Raw genomic sequence first — 17,476 nt, 5'->3', positions numbered from 1 at the left:
GAAGGGAAGGGAAGGGAAGGGAAGGGAAGGGAAGGGAAGGGAAGGGAAGGGAAGGGAAGGGAAGGGAAGGGAAGAAGAAAAAAGAAACATCCTGCCAAAAGCAGGAGTGAGTGGTATATCTATAGTATACAAGATTTGATGGCAGAACACTTAGCTTTTTGACCTTCATCTCATTATAGAGGGCATCTCATTATAGAGGGATGGGGTAAGAATGTAGCAAGTAATTTCTTTTAAGGGTAGTTAAATAATGTACAAGTGTAAATGGAAATGTATCCTTTAAAGTCATGAGCCACTGCACAACCATTGCTAGCAATGGAGCAGCTTCCCAGCTCTCCCATGGAGTGAGCTGCCTGCGTTAAGCAGTGTTCTCCACCGTACTTAGCACTTAACTCAAGGTCCTGTGAATGCTAGACAAAGTCTCTATCATGATCTATAGATTCCTAACTCCTTAAAATGTGTGTTTACCTTTTAGATTTATTTATTGGTCTCATGTGTATGAATATTTGACCTGCCTGTATGTATGTCTGTTCACCACACACATGCTTGTTGCCGGTGGAGGTCAGAAGAGGATGTTGAACACGACTCCACTAGAATTGGAGTTACAGATCTGCATGAGCCACCGTGTAGGAATTAAGAATCAATCCCGGCTTCTTGACAAAAGCAACAAGTGCTTTAAACCATCTTTTCAGATTAATTTTTATTTTACGTGTATGAATGGTTGCCTGCACATTTGCATTTGCATCATGTGCACACAGTGTCTGAGGAAGCCAGAAGAGGGCATTAGCATCCCTAGAGCAGGAGTTACAGGCACAGCTGTAATACCTGTCATGGATGTGCATGCTGGGACCCACATCTGGGTCCTTTGCAAGACTAGGAAGTGCTTCTTGACTGCTGAACCATTCCTTCAGTGTGTGTGTGTGTGTGTGTGTGTGTGTGTGTGTGTGTGTGTGTGTGTTTTGTTTGTTTGTTTTTGAGATAAGAGTCTCTAGATAGTCCTGACTGTCCTGGAACTTGCTATGTAGACCAGGCTGGTCACAAACTCACAGAGATCCACCTGCCTCTGCCTTCAATGTGCTGGGATTGAGTATTTATAGTTTCATTTTGAGACGAAGTCTCACCAACTTGTCAGTTTCCACTGGCCTCAGACACGCTTGGTAGCCTGTGCAGGCCTTGAGCCTGTCTTGAGCCATCTGACCTCAGTCGTCTATGTGGCTTAGATTACAGGTAGCTCTCCTAGGCCCACAGAGCTGCACCGTGTGGTGGACTGGTTAACCTGAGATTCTCCTTTATACAAAAGGTTAACTCCCCCAAGACTTCACAATTTGGAGAACAATGCGCCCAGATTTGTCTCTCACAGGGTAAATCTGCGTTTACAGCTTGTTCTGTTTCAGGGTTAATGTGACCTGTGACCCATCTACCATAGACTAGGCGATAACTCCTCCCTTTCTTCTTTCTTTCTTTCTTCTTCTTTTTTGTTTGTTTGTTTGTTGGGTTTTTATTTGGTTGGTTTGCTTTGGGGGGTGGCTTTTTTGTTTTGTTTTACTTTTTGTTTGTTTAAGACAGGATTTTCCCATGTAGAGCTGACTGTCCTAGAACTCTGTAGACCAGGCTGACCTTGAACTCATAGAGATCTACCTGCCTCTGCCTCCCAAACCTTGGAATAAAGGCATCAGCCACCGTCGCCCAGCCCTTTATTTCAAAGACCAGATCCTTATTACGCTGGTCTACTTCATGTATTCAAAAGAAATGTATCCCCTTGAAGGCCTCTTACCTCATAATATCTTTCCAGGGCAAGTTGACTCCCACTTAGGACAATCTGTGGGAAAACATATTTTGTCCGAAAGGTGCCACTGAGAGAGAATTCTTCAAACTTTGTAAAAGCTGACCCCACGGGTTCCCCACAAGTTCTAGAGTTGGTGGTTTGACACTTCAGCAGTGTACATATCTATGTAAAAGGAGGGGACAAAAAGTAGGCATAGCTCAGTTTCAAAGAACAGTTTCCATTTAAGCAGTCGCAACTTGTTAAATACTAAGTCAGATTTAATGGGGCAAGATTATTACTCTTTTTGTTGTTTGTTTATTTTTGAGACAGGGTTTCTCTGCCCTGGAAACTCACTCTGTAGACCTGGTTGGCCTCAGTCTCAGAGACCTACTTGCCTTTGCGTCCTAAGCATTGAGATTAAAGGCATGTGACACCGAAACCTGGCAATTACACTTTTAATGAAGGAAAAATCAATAGAATTTTAAAGGTCAAACTTCTGCATACTTCTGATTTAGATCGTTTTGTAAGGCGTTTGCTTTAGTTAAATTTCTTTAAATTCACTTATGCATCCATGTGCTATACTGGGTCACAAATTAATCTAGCCCCCAGCAGAGAAGCCCTCAAAACAGGTCTCCAAAGTCACAAGAGGATGCATCAAAGTTGCAGTGAGTTAACTTGAACTTGCCTGCAGAGAACCTTGTCAATCTGCTTCATGCTTTTCACCTTGTAGCCAAGAAAAAGAATTTGTTCTGGCTAAAATGAAACAAGTTAAATGTTCTGGGGCTGCAAACAAATCCATGATAAATGCAACATTATACCAATTAGCTGAATTTAATTCAATGTTTAAGGAAAAACTAGGATACCTGTGCTGATTATTTTATATTTTATTTGTCAATTTGACACAGCTAGGGTCATCTGGAGGTGGAACCTCAATTGAAGAATTCCATCAGATTGTAGGCAAGTCTGTGGGAGCATTTTCTTGATTAATAATTATTTATGTGGAAGGGCTCAGCCCACTATGGGTGGTGCCACCCTTGGGCAGTGGTCTCAAGATGTATAAAAGAAACAGACTAAACCATGAGGAACAAGGCAGTAAGCAACACTGCTCCATGGGCTCTGTTAGTGCTTGCCTTCAGTTCCTGCCCAGACTTAGTGATGAATTGTAAACCCTTCCCTCCCTAAGTTACTTTTAGTCTTGGTCTTTCTTCACAGCTATAAAGAGCAGTGACTTAGAAGAAAACATAGCTATAAGGTATCCAAGCATTCTACCTGTAGGTAATACTGGCCTTCCACTGTATGGAGTCCGTCAAAGGCACCCAGGACATACACCTCGTCCATTCGGCTCTCAGACATCTTGTAAGTCAGATGACAGCACAGGTCTTTTTGGCAAACTGTGTAATTGCCAGCACTTCCCGTAAGCTTGGTGAAGCTGAATTCATCAAAATAAATCTTTCCTGGGAAGTCTGCCTGCCCCGATGAGAACGGCTTCACAGTCCTGGCATAAGCGCTCCAGTTAACCTCTGCAGGGGTAGCATGCTGGCGGGGCCGAGACCTCAGCTCTGAAAGCAGCAGTTGGCCACTCTCTGTCTCCATGTCGTAGTGGTACACTCGGACGGCTTCTGGGCTGTAGATTCCACTCCCTGTGGCCAAGAGGGATAACAGATGGCAAATGTTGCTTCTAAACTTTTTATGGTGACAAAAGAGAGCATTCTCATGGGAAATTAAATACAGTTAGACATAATGTTATTAAAGCACAATGACTTTTTAAAAGATGTTAATTCAGTTTACTGTGCTTTCTGCTTAAAGTACTGAAATGATCATTTGAAGGTTTTGTTTTGTTTTGTTTAAATAATTCCCCTTTTAAGCCAATTGAACAAGAAAATCAAAAATTCTCCCAAATATGAAGAATACTTTCTGCTCTCCAATGATACTACAAGAGTAAACTCTAAAACCAATTAAGCTTAGTAATTCTGTCATCACACTAAAAGATTTCATTTCAATACTACCAATAGATGTTGACTGGAATGTTCCTAGCATTGACTTTTTCTTTCTTCTTCTTTTCTTTGTATCCTTGGTTATAAACCTAGCCTTTAATGGCTGAGTCACCTCCCCAGTCACCACCACCACTTTTTCCCCCCATTACCTGATCCCTGACCTCGTTATAACTTCAGTTTTCCTCATGAAGCACAGAGATTAGATTTGCTTCTTTTCCTACTTGCCAGGCATGGCAGGGAATGGCTGTAATTGCAGCACTTGGGAGGCTAAGGCAGAAGGATCATAAATTTGAGGCCTTTCTGGGCTATATGCCAAGATCTAGTCTCAAAAACAAAGCAATCGATTGCCTGTCCTCAGAAAGTAAACCCATAAGTAAATAAACTAAATCAAAACAGAAACCCATAGTGTTAATAATTTTATGAGAATGGAGTTAGTCATAGAGTCACTAAGGAAAAGTTGATAATCAGTGGGGAGGTCTTTCCCAAGAGAGCCCTTGCCACCTGACAGATGGCTGGCCAAGTTACCTGTCATGTGCATTCCGGTGTTGTGGGTGTTTGCAGCAAGCACGTTGACCCCCATGGCTCTGGCCCACGCTGAATGGAATGGAACTGCTGAAAGCAGGGGCAGGGTGTTGTACCACGCCGTGGGTAAGAGAACACTGTCGACCTGGGCGTCCTTCACAACCACCACAGCTGGGTCATAAGAGAAAATGTCAAAGCAAGTGAAGACGCCAAACTTCCCAAACGGGGTGTCAAAGGTCACCAGCTCTGAATCTTTGGGGAAATCAAACTGAATCTCTGGTTCAAAAAGATTGTACTGTCAAAGACAAGCAGAAACGCGGGAAATTAGTATGGAACGAATACCAGTAGATATGGTCAGTACCCTCAATCTTTTCTTCCGTGTATATTGAAGTGCATATAGTTCCATGAAGATTTGCAAATGCCATGCCTGTTACATAAGCTATCTATGAGTTTCCTCGCTGTGACATTAATCAAACATATTATGCTTAAGCATCAATGAACAAATGAACTCAAATGACATCTAAGATGTGAATATTTCAATCTTTAAAACTGCAGAATGAGCCAGGCAGTGGTGGCTCATGCCTTTAATCCCAGCACTTGAGAGGCAGAGGCAGGGGGATTTCTGAGTTCTAGGCCAGACTGGTCTATAGAGTGAGTTCAAGGACAACCAGGGCTACACAGAGAAACCCTGTCTGGAAAAACCACAAACAAACAAACAAACCCCTGCAGAAAAAACACACACACACACACACAAAAAAAAAAAAAACCCTGCAGAATGAAAAATCATTTACATTATTTTTGGTTATATCTAAGAGTCAATGTGTAAGTACATGCATGTGAGTGTGGGGTCCAATGGCCAGAAGAGGCTTTCAGATCCTCTGGATTTACAATTATTATAAGCAGTTGTCGGTGCCCAATATGGCCTTTGGAATTGAAGTAACATCCACTGTAAGTGCAGTATATGCTTTTGACTACTGAGTCGTCTTTCAAGCCCACAGACGGGATGAACTCTTGAGTCCTATAATTTTGAAACTGTTTCCACAGTGTTCTTTAAGTATCAACAGTACTCCCTGTGTGAGGTCTAGCATGTGTTGACAAACTTTATCATGTCTGCTGTGGCCTTTATATAAATTAAATGAAGTTGACTTAAAATTAATTTCTACTATGGAATTGCTAAGTCTTGCTAACACTAAGCTGTGAGTTATCTTATTTTTTTCAGCCTGAATGTTAACTCTACAGTGTATGTATTATATTGATGACAGCCATGAGGGGGCTGTGGTGATTTGAATGTAAATGGCCCCCACAGGCTCATAAGATAGGACACAATTAGGAAGAGTGACAATTAGGAAGAGAAATTGTGTAGGAAGAGTGACAATTAGGAAGAGAAATTGTGTCACTGGAGCAGGTTTTATGGTCTCAGATGCTGAAGCCAGGCCCATTGCCTCACTGTCTCTTCCTGTAGCCCACTGATCCAGATGTGGAACTCTCAGGTCCTTCTCCAGCAATGTCTGCCTGCACGCTGCCATGCTTCCCACCACAACAAGAATGGCCTGAACCTCTGAACTGTATGCCAGTCCAACTAAATGCTTTCCTTTAAGGGAGTTGCTGTGGCCATGGTGTCTTTTCATAGCAATAAAACCCTAAGACAGGGATACTGAAGATTCCTGAAGTTTAACAGCAGTTTGTCCTCAGTATTAGTCGCAACATCATTATTCTCCTCAGGCAGCTGAGTGTGCCTTGCTTTGTATGGTCTCTCCTGCTTCACCCAGGCAGGAGCAGAACATTGACTTGGCCTGGTTTCTACTCAGTCTGATGTGTGCGCTGGAGCGGCCTGGCATCAGCCACCCCCAACCTAGTGTTCCTGAGGCTATCTGGCTCCTCCACTCACCCTCTTTGTGGTAGTGCATCCTACACAGAACAGGGAACGGGTCATTCAAGACAGTCATGTGACCTCAATAGGATGAAGGAGTAAGGAGGCCATTTCAGGGTTCCCAAGTAACAGAAACACATCTCTCTGTGGACTTTGTTCATAAATATAAGAACTTTGTGCTGTGCAGCTGTAGCCAAGTGACTTCTAAACAGACAGTTACCCTGAGCAAAAGCTGCTAATCAGACCTAGAGAGGGGAATAGTGTCTCTGAGAAATGGTCTGGCTGCTCCAGGAATGGAAACTACTTCCTATGGGATAAGTATACTCAGCTACACACACACACATGGATATTTCCCTCTGTTTTAAAGAGTCAGTTTCTGTTGGGATTTTGTTTCATAGCAATCAAAGCATCATGTTGAGGTAAGTGGCAACATAGTATTAAATAATAACATATTGTGTACCCCCAGATCCTCTGATATTAACTCAAAGATGGAACATCATTTCTCCCTTTCCCAAAGGATCTTTGTAAGGCTATTCTCACATCTTCTTTAACATTTTACTACATTCTACTTTATGATTAATTCACACAGAGAATCCTTAACTGGTGTACAAATAAAGGAAATTGCCTTTTCAATTAGAAATGGTAATAGTTATGAAAATTTCTGCAATAGTTATATCATCAGTATTTAACAAACAAATATATATATATATATATATATATATATATATATATATATTTACATCACAAAAAACAGAAAAAAAAACAAGTATAATGAAGGCATGGGTAATTCTTACCTTATGGTANAAACAAATATATATATATATATATATATATATATATATATATATATTTACATCACAGACAACAGGAAAAAAAACAAGTTTAATGAAGGCATGGGTAATTCTTACCTTATGGTAGCGGGCTGTTAGCCTACCCTTAGAATCGAAGACCACATTGGTATTATATTGGTAACGGCCATCCGGGGGACAATGAGGATCAGTAGCATTGCATGGCTTCTTGTCCCCAATATTTGCCACAATATAGATAGAGTTCTCCTTGGCAAGGCAGCTCAGTCTCTCCTGTACTGGTGTGTAGCCAAACCTAATCCAACAGATGTTACTTCAAGTGGATGTCATGACAGCGACCTCCTAAATATCACAGTGATGTCATATATTTCCTATAACGCAAAAGCTCTAGTTCAAGAATCGGCAGGAAAGATTTTAGAACTCACAAGCAGACCGGGGAGATGGCTCAGTGAAGTGCTTGCCTTGTAAGTGTGAGAACCTGAGTTCAGATCCCAGAACCCACGTAAATGGCAGGCCCAGCACCATGCACCTATGATCTCAGCCATAAGGAGATGGGAGTCAGAACCCAGAGACTTGGGGTCTGCTGGCCTGCCTTGTGTGACAGGTTCCAGGGTGCGGAGAGGCTCTACCTCAAACAGGAGTAGAACATAGTGTTTGTCTTTATGGTTGCTAGTGTCTTCTATTGTGCCAGAGTCCAGGATGAAAGCCTAGAGAAGACTGAAGAGGAAATAATACTGTATCTTAAAATGGGGTGAGACGCTATGCAAGGACTTGAAAGTTAGCAAACTCCTCTATGAGAAAGGCCTTGCCTACCACTGCACCTAGAATATTACACATTTGTGGCTATAAACCGTGGTCAAAAACAAAGTAGCAAGTGGCAGAAAACAGTTGGTCCTCTGCAGGCCACCCTCTATGGGGAGCGTGTGCAGTGGGAACGTAAGCAAAAGTACATCCAAAAAAAAAAAATGTGATATGCAGCCTCCTTTCTATTTTCATGAAATGGTCTTTATTTTTATCACAGACTACGAAAGGAGTGTAGTGAGGCAACATGTGGCTTCAAATATTTGAACATCTCTCGTGTGATGTTATGAATAAAAATTTACTCAACAAGACAGATCAAAGGCCAATATTATAAGGAGGAAGATTTGCAAAAAAAAAAAAATCAGGTAGCAAATATTAGAAAGCAGACTACTCTTCATGAATAAATATATTTGCTAGTTATTATAATTTTCAGTATCATGTAGTCTAGTGGCAACAAGTCTATTCAGTTACCATGGCTTAATGCAAATGACTGTGTGATGGGTATGTATGAGTATGCTCATGGGTGCACTTGTGGGTGTGGGTGTGTAGGCGTACGTGTGTGAGATCAGATGACAAGCCCGAGTGTCATTTCTTAGTTCCTTTCTCCATTCCTGCTGCCTGCCTCTCACACAGCATCTCTCACTGGCCCTGGACTTCACCAAGCAAAGCTGGACTGGCTGGCAGCAAACACGAGGGATTAAAATGTCTCTGCCTCCCAACTTGCCGCTGCCAGGATTTCATGTGTGCGTCTGTCCCAGTTTTTTACACGGGTTCTGAGGATCAAACTCAGGGCTCCACACTTTCAAGGCAAGCACTTTATGGACTGAGGCCTCTCCCCAGCCATCAAATGGCTATAATTCCAAGTCCTCTAATTACTAATTACACAGCCTTCCTCCCTTTTTTTCTCCTCATAGGTAACATACAAATAGTGACCCTTGCTATTGTAAGCAAATTGGATACACCCAGCATACCAGATACAACTGGAATTCAACAAACTCACAAAGAATAGCTAACATATCTACGGGTTTCTGTAATTATGAGAAGACAAGCGGGACAGAGATGGCGTGTGCGTGTGTGTGTGTGTGTGTTCATATGTGTATAAGTGCACACGCATGAGCAGTTGTGTGTGGGTATCCAGGTGGAAGCTGGAAATTGATGCGTCCTGCCTATTCATTTTCTGTCTGTTTATCAAGACAGGGTCTTTCACAAAACAGTTTGCCAATTCCTGCTAGTGTGACTAGCTAAGTTTCCCTGAGAATCCCCCATCTCTCCCTCCAAAGTACTAGACTACAGATGGCCTCTATGCCGGCCTGACTTTTGTGTGGGTTCTGGGAATCTGAACTCCAGAAATCGCATTTAATTGGCAAGTGTCCTATCCATTGAGCTACCTCCCTAACAGTTCCAGGTTGTTGTTTTGCTTTGTTTTAAGTAGAATCTCACTGTGTAGCCCAGGCTGCCTTTGAGGTCGAGAAGCAATTTCTCCCACATTTTTCCTGAGTGCTAGGATTAGTCATAAGCCCTGATACCCAGTTGATTTCCTCCTTTTTGTTCTACAGAGCTGAATGTTTATCATTGGAACAATTCAGTTTTAGAATTTCATAAGCCACTTAAACCTTCCCGACTTAACTGAATTCAAGCAAGCATAACTACCGGATTTACGGGCACCGTCTCTTAGGAGTGTCAGCTCGAGTGACCTCATAGAGTGAGGTATGTGTTAGTGCAAGCAATAGAAGGACAGCAAGTAATGGCTGCCTCCTGTGCTGGGAAAAGCTTTCAGGAAGAAGGCACTGAGTCACTCTCCTGCGCTTCCTGTACACACAGATCATGTGACATTTGGAAAATATGTTCCCAAAGGTAGAGGTCTCGAGGTGAGGCTTGACTCAAATAGCAGAGCTCAGGTATGGGAGCTTTGGGCTTTCTTTCCAGCTGGCTTCAGGGGGTCAGAATTATGTCTAAAGGCTCGTCCTCAGAGCAGGGGTTCTCAGCCTTCCTAACACTGCGGCCCTTTAATACAGTTCCTCATGTTGTGGTGACCCTCAACCATAAAATTATTTTTGTTGCTACTTCTTAACTATAACTTTGCTGCTGTTATAAATCATAATGTAAATATGTGTGTTTTCCAATGGTCTTACATGACCCCTGTTAAAGTGTTTGACCCAAGGGGGTCACAACCCATGGATTGAGAACCACTGCCTTGAAGGCAATAGAGATGAGTCTGAACAGGTACATGCAGATATAAAGTTAGCAACTGAAAGCAGTTTTAAAATTTCCCTACTTAAAAAAAAAATCACCTGTGAACTATGCTACACCAAAAATAATCTAGATCATCTTCATTTAAATTAATAAACATAATTTCTTGGTTAAATATATATTTTAAGGAACTTATGCTCAAACCACAGTTATTAATAATTTCTAAAATCTCTATAAGGAAAAGTTTGTAGTAGTTTACACATGGTTTCTTCTATTTCTACCAAAAAGAAGTCGTTGTGACCTGAGATGTTAAAGAGAACACTGCAGGGTAAAGGGTCACACACACCATTTTATTTGACATTCTTGTCTATTCTATAAAGAAAATAGAGATGGGATTTCATTGCACTCATATTATAGACAGAGAAACATTTGTGCTGTGTACCCATCCACTCAGCTGGGAGGTAGGAAGATGTGGACTCAGAAAGGAAGCTTCCTGTCCAAGCCCCCTGCAACTCCCATGCCCCTTACTGAGTACTGTGGAACCAAGGTGACGGCGGCACGGTGTTAGCAACACAGGCTCTGGAAGGGTTAGCTTGGGAGCCGTTCAGTTTTCCCAGTGCTCTGCCCTATGGATCCACTCACAAGCCTAACCAGTGTCTTCTTGTAGACTCTCAGGTGGTATATTTATATTATCTAAAAGCTGTCCTTAGATTTTTCAGCAGTTTCCAGTTGGACTTCCTTCAGCCGTGATACTCACCCCCTTCTCGCTCTCTTCCCTTTCTCCCTCCCGCCCCTGCCTGCCTGTCTCTGTCTATCTCTATCTCTCTGTCTCTGTGTCTCTCTGTCTCTATCGCTCTGTCTGTCCATCTGTCTGTATCCATGTCTTTACAGCCAGTTATAGGTAGTTGCTTTAGTGTGTCTCTGGACCTTAGAAACAATGACTGAAAAAGGAAAAGAAAAAAGAAAAAGGAAAAGGAAAAGGAAAAGGCACACAGGCCCCTTAATCATTTTACTCTTCCTATGAAGGCTCCTGGGCGAACCCACTGACTTGTGCTTGAGATCACAAGTTCCAGAAGTAACATTCTCACTTGGCTGAAACTTAGTTAAACATACTTGTGGGAAACAGTTCACATGCTAGATTTTAAAGAGAACTGTTGTCGTAATGAATCAAGTATTCTTATCCAAAGATATTTGCCACATGAAGGCACATTGAGTAGCAGACACTATGAAGCATTAGGCCAGTGCCACCGACTGTCTAGTCATCAGAAAAAATAACAAGTCAAGGCTGGTGACATTACTGCTCTAGCTCATCGTTAACTCTTTGTTGACAGAGTCATTTACTCTTTGGCATGATGTTACCTCCTAGGGTCTCTACAGGGAATCCAGTTCACTTCAGGGTCTGGTATATCCTCTAGGTAGGGGTAAATGGTCTCCCTGGTGAAGATCCAACCATAGATTCCGTCTTCTGGCGTCACAATGATATGTGCACCCTGCTCAAAACAGACATGGAAAGAAAAGTTTCCTCATCATTTTTAAATACCTACATTCTTGTCTAGCTGCAAATCAATATCCCATCTCAGACATGAACAAAATGTGTGTTACCTGTCTGGCTGCCAGCTTGATTGCACTCTCCAAAATGTCTATGTTCTTGTTTATCAGGAGCAAAGCCTCTTCAGTGGAAACAAGACTTTCAGTTTTGTTTGGCAGTATAACAGCATGTTCATACACAGCAGCAATAAAAGTGTCCATTGACCCCACAGCCTGGGCAAAGAGGACAAAACTCACTGCCCATTGAGGAAAATGTAATGAAGCCATAATTAAAATTAGAGTGATCTCTGAAAATCAGAAGGTTCTTCTACTGTATCTCAGTGGGAAAAAAAAATATTCAGACGCAAGTCGTGATGTCAGCCAGCTGCCTGTGAATATATTATGGAACACGGCATTGGGGAACAGGGTTATGCAAGATTGGCAGGCAGAAGTACAGAATTGCATGAGCATGGGTTTGCAGCAATTGTTGACATTGCTCAGAGGCCAACTCATCTCTAAAAGGGAAATTACTGAACCAACCAGTTGAGTCCATACTAAACACACTGGTCAAGTTCTTAATTGGTGTATTTTTAAATTAAAGGTATTATACTAGCACACCAACATTCCCATTAGTACAGTAAATACTATGCTGTTCTAGAAGACAGCTATCACATCAACAATTTCTTGAGGATTTATACTTCTGGCTGCTATAGGGACAAAACAGTCTAAGAAAAGCCTGAGGGTTTTATTTTAATTAGATTTGTCTTATTTTATTTGTATGGGTGTTTTGCCTCTATGTGTGTATCTGTACCAAGTCCATGCCTGGTCAGGTAAATCCAGGAAGGTCAGAAGATGGTGTCAGATTTCTCCGTGGAATTGGAGTTTCAAGGGGTTATGAGCCACCACAAGGATATTGAGAAACAAATCCAAATCTTTCAGAAGTGAAAGAACAAGTGTTCCTAACTACTAAGCCATTTCTCCAGCCATCCTTTTTTTGTTTCATTTGAGAATTTCATACAGGTCTATAATGTGTTTTATTCAAACACACAAATCCAACCCCCATTCTCACACCTCTTCTCTCTAGATATATAGATATAGATATAGATATAGATATAGATATAGATATAGATATACCAGGTCCAAATGAGTGTGCTTACTGATACAAGAACATGGCTAGCCTTCCAGGTTTTCCATACTTGATGGTAGGGGGAAGGAGTCTCTAGGACTTGTCAGAGACCTGGGATGGGGAAAGCCCCAGAGGGTCTATGGGGACTACTGTAGCTGAGACTTCTAACAGTGAGGACTTTGCCACTTCCTGTGTCCAGGAAGAACTCCCAGTAAAGGGATAAGGACAGCAACCCACCCATAAAACCTTCAACCCAAAATGTGTCCTGCTTACCAGATGTGCAGGGACAAATATGTCACAGAGATTGAGGGAATGGCCAACAAATGACTACCCCAAATCAATACGATCCCATGGGCAAGAATAAATCTTTGACACAATTAATGATACTCTATTGTGCTTGCAGACAGGAGCCTAGAATAACTTTCCTCTGAGAGGCTCCACCCAGCAGCCAATGGAACGAATGAGATGCAGAGACTCATATCCAAACATTAGATGGAGCTTGGGGAGCCTTGTGGAAGAGTTGGGGGAAGGATTGAGGGACCTGAAGAGAACAGGGACTCCACAGGAAAACCAACAGAGTCAACTAACCTGGACCCTTGGGGGCTCCCAGAGACTGAATCACCAACCGAAGAGCAAGCATAAGCTGGACCTACCTAGGTCCCTGCACGTATGTAGCAGATGTGTAGCTTGGTCTTTATGCAGGTCCTCCAGCAGAAGAGAGGGCTGTCTCTAACTCAGTTGCCTGCCTGCCTGCCTGCCTGCCTGCCTGCCTGCCTGCCTGCCTGCCTGCCTGCCTGCCTGCCTTGTCTGCCTGCCTGTGGATCCTGTTTCCCTAACTGGGCTGCCTTATCTGGCCTTGGTGAGAGAGGATGCACCTAGCCCTGCAGAGACTTGATGTGCAGGAGGCAGAGTAAGGGCTGGGGGTGGGCAATACCTAGAGGGGAACTCCCCTTTCTCAAAGGAGGGAAGAATGTGGAGAGGATTTGCATGAGGGGTACTGGGATGAGAGGGGGCTGATATTGGGATGTAAAGTGAATAAATAAATAAATAAATAAATAAATAAATTTAATAAAAATAAAATAAAATTTGACCAAAGAAAGAAAAACAGAAATAAAACCTTACCTTTCTTCCCCCAGCAGCAACCAATTGCCACCTTCTGCACTGGAGTGAGACTTCAGAAGCCTCTCCTCCACCCATGCTGAATTTTAGGCAGCTTGATCTAGAGTGGGTCTTATGCAGTCTATAGGTTCTGAGTTCATGTGTGCCAGGGCCCTCTCATGTCCAATGTGCAAATGCAATTCACTGTAGATGTTCACTATTTCTGGCTTTTACATTCTTTCCATTGCCTCTTCCACAATCATCTCTGATCCTTGGGGAGGTGAGTGATTTAGATTTGTCATTTAGAGCTGAGCACTCCACTCTTTCTTACTCTCTGCATCTGTGCCAGTTATGGGTCCCTGTGTTAATCAATATAGAAGAAGAAAAGGAGGAGGAGGAAGAGGAGGAGGAAGAAGAAGGAGGAGAAAGAGGAGCTTCTCTGATGAAGGTTAAGAAATGTTCTAATCTACATATGTAAAGATAAGATCTTAGGGGGCAGTTTATTTCTATGTCCATCCAGAAGAATAATAGTGTTAAATTCTTTTCCTAGGGTCTATGACAGTCCGTCATAGTGATTTGAATGAGAAATCCTCCCCCCATAAGCTCATGTATAACTGGCCCCAGTTCGTGGTGGTATCAGGTAGGTTTTTGAGGTATAACCTTGTTGGAGGAAGTATGTCACTGGTTGTGGGCTTTGAGGGTATAAGAGTCACAACATTTCTAGTTTCCTCTCTCTGCTTCGTGTTTAAAGATCAAGATGTGAGCTCTCAGCAACCGCGTCATGCCGCTATGCCTGCTGTTTGCCACAGTACTCCTCTGCCCTAATGGACTTTTAACCCTCTGGCATCATAAGATATATATACAGGTCCTTATTTTTATAAATTGTCTGGGTCAAAATGCTTTATCCTAGCAATAGAAAAATTACTATTGTGTTGTGGATGAGCCTGGTGCTGTTTATATTTTGATGATAACCCCGCTCTCCTGGGAGGGGTTGTGGACAAGGAGTGAGTCAGTACTCGGGTTTGTCTTGTGAACCAATTCCCTAACGAATAAAGGAGCCAATCACTGGGTGAATAGGAGGGACTTCTGGTTTGGGTAGGTGAAGAGAGGAAGCAGGAGAGAGTTAGGTCTTTTTGGACAGGGATAGCATGAGGACAAGATGTAGCTACGAGTGTCTCCCGGTTTCAATGGCTGATTCATCAGGATTCACCACTGGAGGATTTAGATTTAACAAGGCTTACAAGATTAGGATTTTAGTTGCTGCACCAAGCGATTGAGTTACCATCATTTCTGAACTAAGTTTGTGTTGTGATTTCCTTCACTCCGTGGCTCTTCCAGGTTCAAGAGAGAAAGGTACAGCAAGCAGCAAAGCGTGGATTTGCCTGAGGTGCACCACAAAGGCCGTGAAGGATTTGAAGCATGGGGCTGGTGTGGTAGCAACCCACCAGTGGAAACTTAGCAAGCTGGGTGGAGACGTTTTGGGAGCTCCAGGCCAGAGAGTCTCCATGAGATAATAACAGGTCGATTGTTGCCCTCCAGTGCATGGCCAGACAGGCCACCAGAGCAGCACTATTGCATCAGCCAGGCATGAGTTCTGTCTTAAGAAGCAGACTTTAAATCTAACCCAGAACGTGTTTGGTTGTGCCCATAAAACTATTTTACCAATGGCATATCTTGCAGGCTAACCCATGGTACAGTTCACAGGGTTCAAAGCTGAGTAAGATTGCTAAATACTTTTCTCTTTCTGTAGCAAAATAGAACTTTCTGGCACAATGAATTCTAGCCAATTAGAAACAAAGCAACTAGGTTAGTGCCAGGCTAATTGCCCCATGTCCCATCACTTAAGTATGTGGTGTCTGCAGCAATATGGGTCTTGCCATCAATTTCTGGAAGAGCCAACACCCACTGACCAACACTCACAAAGAGGTAATCCATACTTAGAACTGATGCCTTTATAAGAGATGGCGTTCATTAGATGATCTATGGTGTCTGGGAAAAGCATTGTCCCCTATTACAGGGTGACTCCATTTAAACTCCTTTTATATATGAGAAACTCCATTCTTGATTGAGTTTACAACGTGACAATAGAAAACAGTGATTACCTTGGGCTCACACATTTAAAAAGGTTGGCCTCCCTCATTCATGAAAGATGGTGAAGAACAAACAGGCAAAGTTTTGTATCATTGGAAGATATTAATCAGAACAATGGCTGTTCTAAAATAATTGAATAGTCTACACAATATTCTAAAATAATTGAAATTTGGCAGGACACCACATAGTTCTTAGAGTTTGGCACAGTCAGTGATGACAAGAATCCTGGGATTGAATGTCTAGGCATCTCTGGAACATGGCTAATTCTGAAGTTTCATGCAGAAAGATGGGGATACAGGACTTCTGCATCAACTAATGTCTTCATCATGATAAAACTGGCTAACTTTAGTAAAGTCCTCTTTTATTTCATGACCTCAAAGTCCACCTTCATGATGTCATTCCTTTGTGTTTTTAAACAAGTTACATAGTTTAAAGCTATTGTGTAGGTATGCTAGTAACACTCTCATTTCAGCTATTGACTTAAGTCACCATTGAGATCCTGCTGCCTCTCTTTTCCTGCATCTAATTCATAGCATTTCTCAACATCCCTTTCTAATTCATTATGCTAAGTTAACCACCACTCTCCCATTTCTCACTCTGGAGACTATTGTTCATTCTACATATATTCCCAGAAAATTTCGTTCCAATATGCAGTTCCAATTATGCCACCCAGACTTCAAAAACAGTCAGTGTGTCTCTGTGATTTCAAACATCAGTTCCACAGATGTGCTATTCACTCTATTTCCAATGCTATCACCAACTACTAAGGAGTGTATGTATAATCAATAGAAGTTTCTCTCTCATGGTTCTGGAGGCTAGGAAGTCTGTGATCAAGGTGGCAGAAGATCTTGATTTTTGTGAGACTCTGCTCACTGATTTTATAGACACCATTGCCTTGCTGTGTGCTTGTCTGATGGAAGGGATCAGGGAACTCTCTGAGGTCTCTCTTATAAAGGCATCAGTCCCACTTATGAGAACCGCACTTTTATCAGCATAAGGCCACACTCCACATACAATCACCTTGATTAAGATTCTACTTCAGAATTCAAAGAGCAGAAAACTTTCAGTCCATTCCCTATTCCATGATCCATGAGGAATAAGAAACTTCATCTTTCAAGATATTGAGGTAAACATTTTTTAAGTTACAAAATAATTGCCATGTTTATTAGAAAAAAACCTCAGAAGTCTTTATCAAACTTATAGACAGTGGAGCTTAGGATGAGGCAACCTCAATGCTGTCTATCACTGTTAGAAAAAGAACTCACATGATATGTACTTACTGATAAGTGAATATTAGCCCAGAAACTTAGAATACCCAAGATACAAGATTCAAAGCACATGAAACTCAAGAAGAACGAAGACCAAAGTGTACTTTGCCCCTTCTTAGAATTAGGAACAAAACATCCATGGAAGGAGTTACAGAGACAAAGTTTGGAGCTGAGGCGAAAGGATGGACCATCTAGAGACTGTCATACCGGGGTATCCATCCCATAATCAGCCGCCAAACCAGACACCATTGCATATACTAGCAAGATTTTGCTGAAAGGACCCTGATATAGCTGTCTCTTGTGAGACTAGGCCGGGGCCTAGCAAACACAAAAGTGGATGCTCACAGTCAGCTATTGGATGGATCACAGGGCCCCCAATGGAGGAGCTAGAGAAAGTATCCAAGGAGCTAAAGGGATCTGC

The 17,476-nt window shown here is 42.3% G+C and overlaps 1 protein-coding gene across 1 annotated transcript in view; it reads right to left on the bottom strand.

The window, feature by feature from the left end:
• Positions 1-11,889, bottom strand: part of LOC110303935 (vascular non-inflammatory molecule 3) — a 12,713-nt gene extending 824 nt beyond the window's left edge. Inside the window, exons 1-6 of the mRNA XM_021175176.2 lie at positions 11,548-11,889; positions 11,305-11,435; positions 7,057-7,249; positions 4,282-4,573; positions 3,032-3,402; positions 1,772-1,945 (exon numbers count right to left, since the gene is read on the bottom strand). Coding sequence (XP_021030835.1) covers positions 1,772-1,945; positions 3,032-3,402; positions 4,282-4,573; positions 7,057-7,249; positions 11,305-11,435; positions 11,548-11,760 — 1,374 coding nt within the window. The 5' untranslated portion in view covers positions 11,761-11,889. The remainder of the gene's footprint in view (positions 1-1,771; positions 1,946-3,031; positions 3,403-4,281; positions 4,574-7,056; positions 7,250-11,304; positions 11,436-11,547) is intronic.
• Positions 11,890-17,476: the final 5,587 nt, after the last annotated feature.

This window comes from Mus caroli, chromosome 10 (genome assembly GCF_900094665.2).
Source record: "Mus caroli chromosome 10, CAROLI_EIJ_v1.1, whole genome shotgun sequence".
Taxonomy (NCBI): domain Eukaryota; kingdom Metazoa; phylum Chordata; class Mammalia; order Rodentia; family Muridae; genus Mus; species Mus caroli.
Note: the sequence above shows the minus strand (reverse complement) of the source record. Positions and strands in the feature narration are given on the sequence as shown.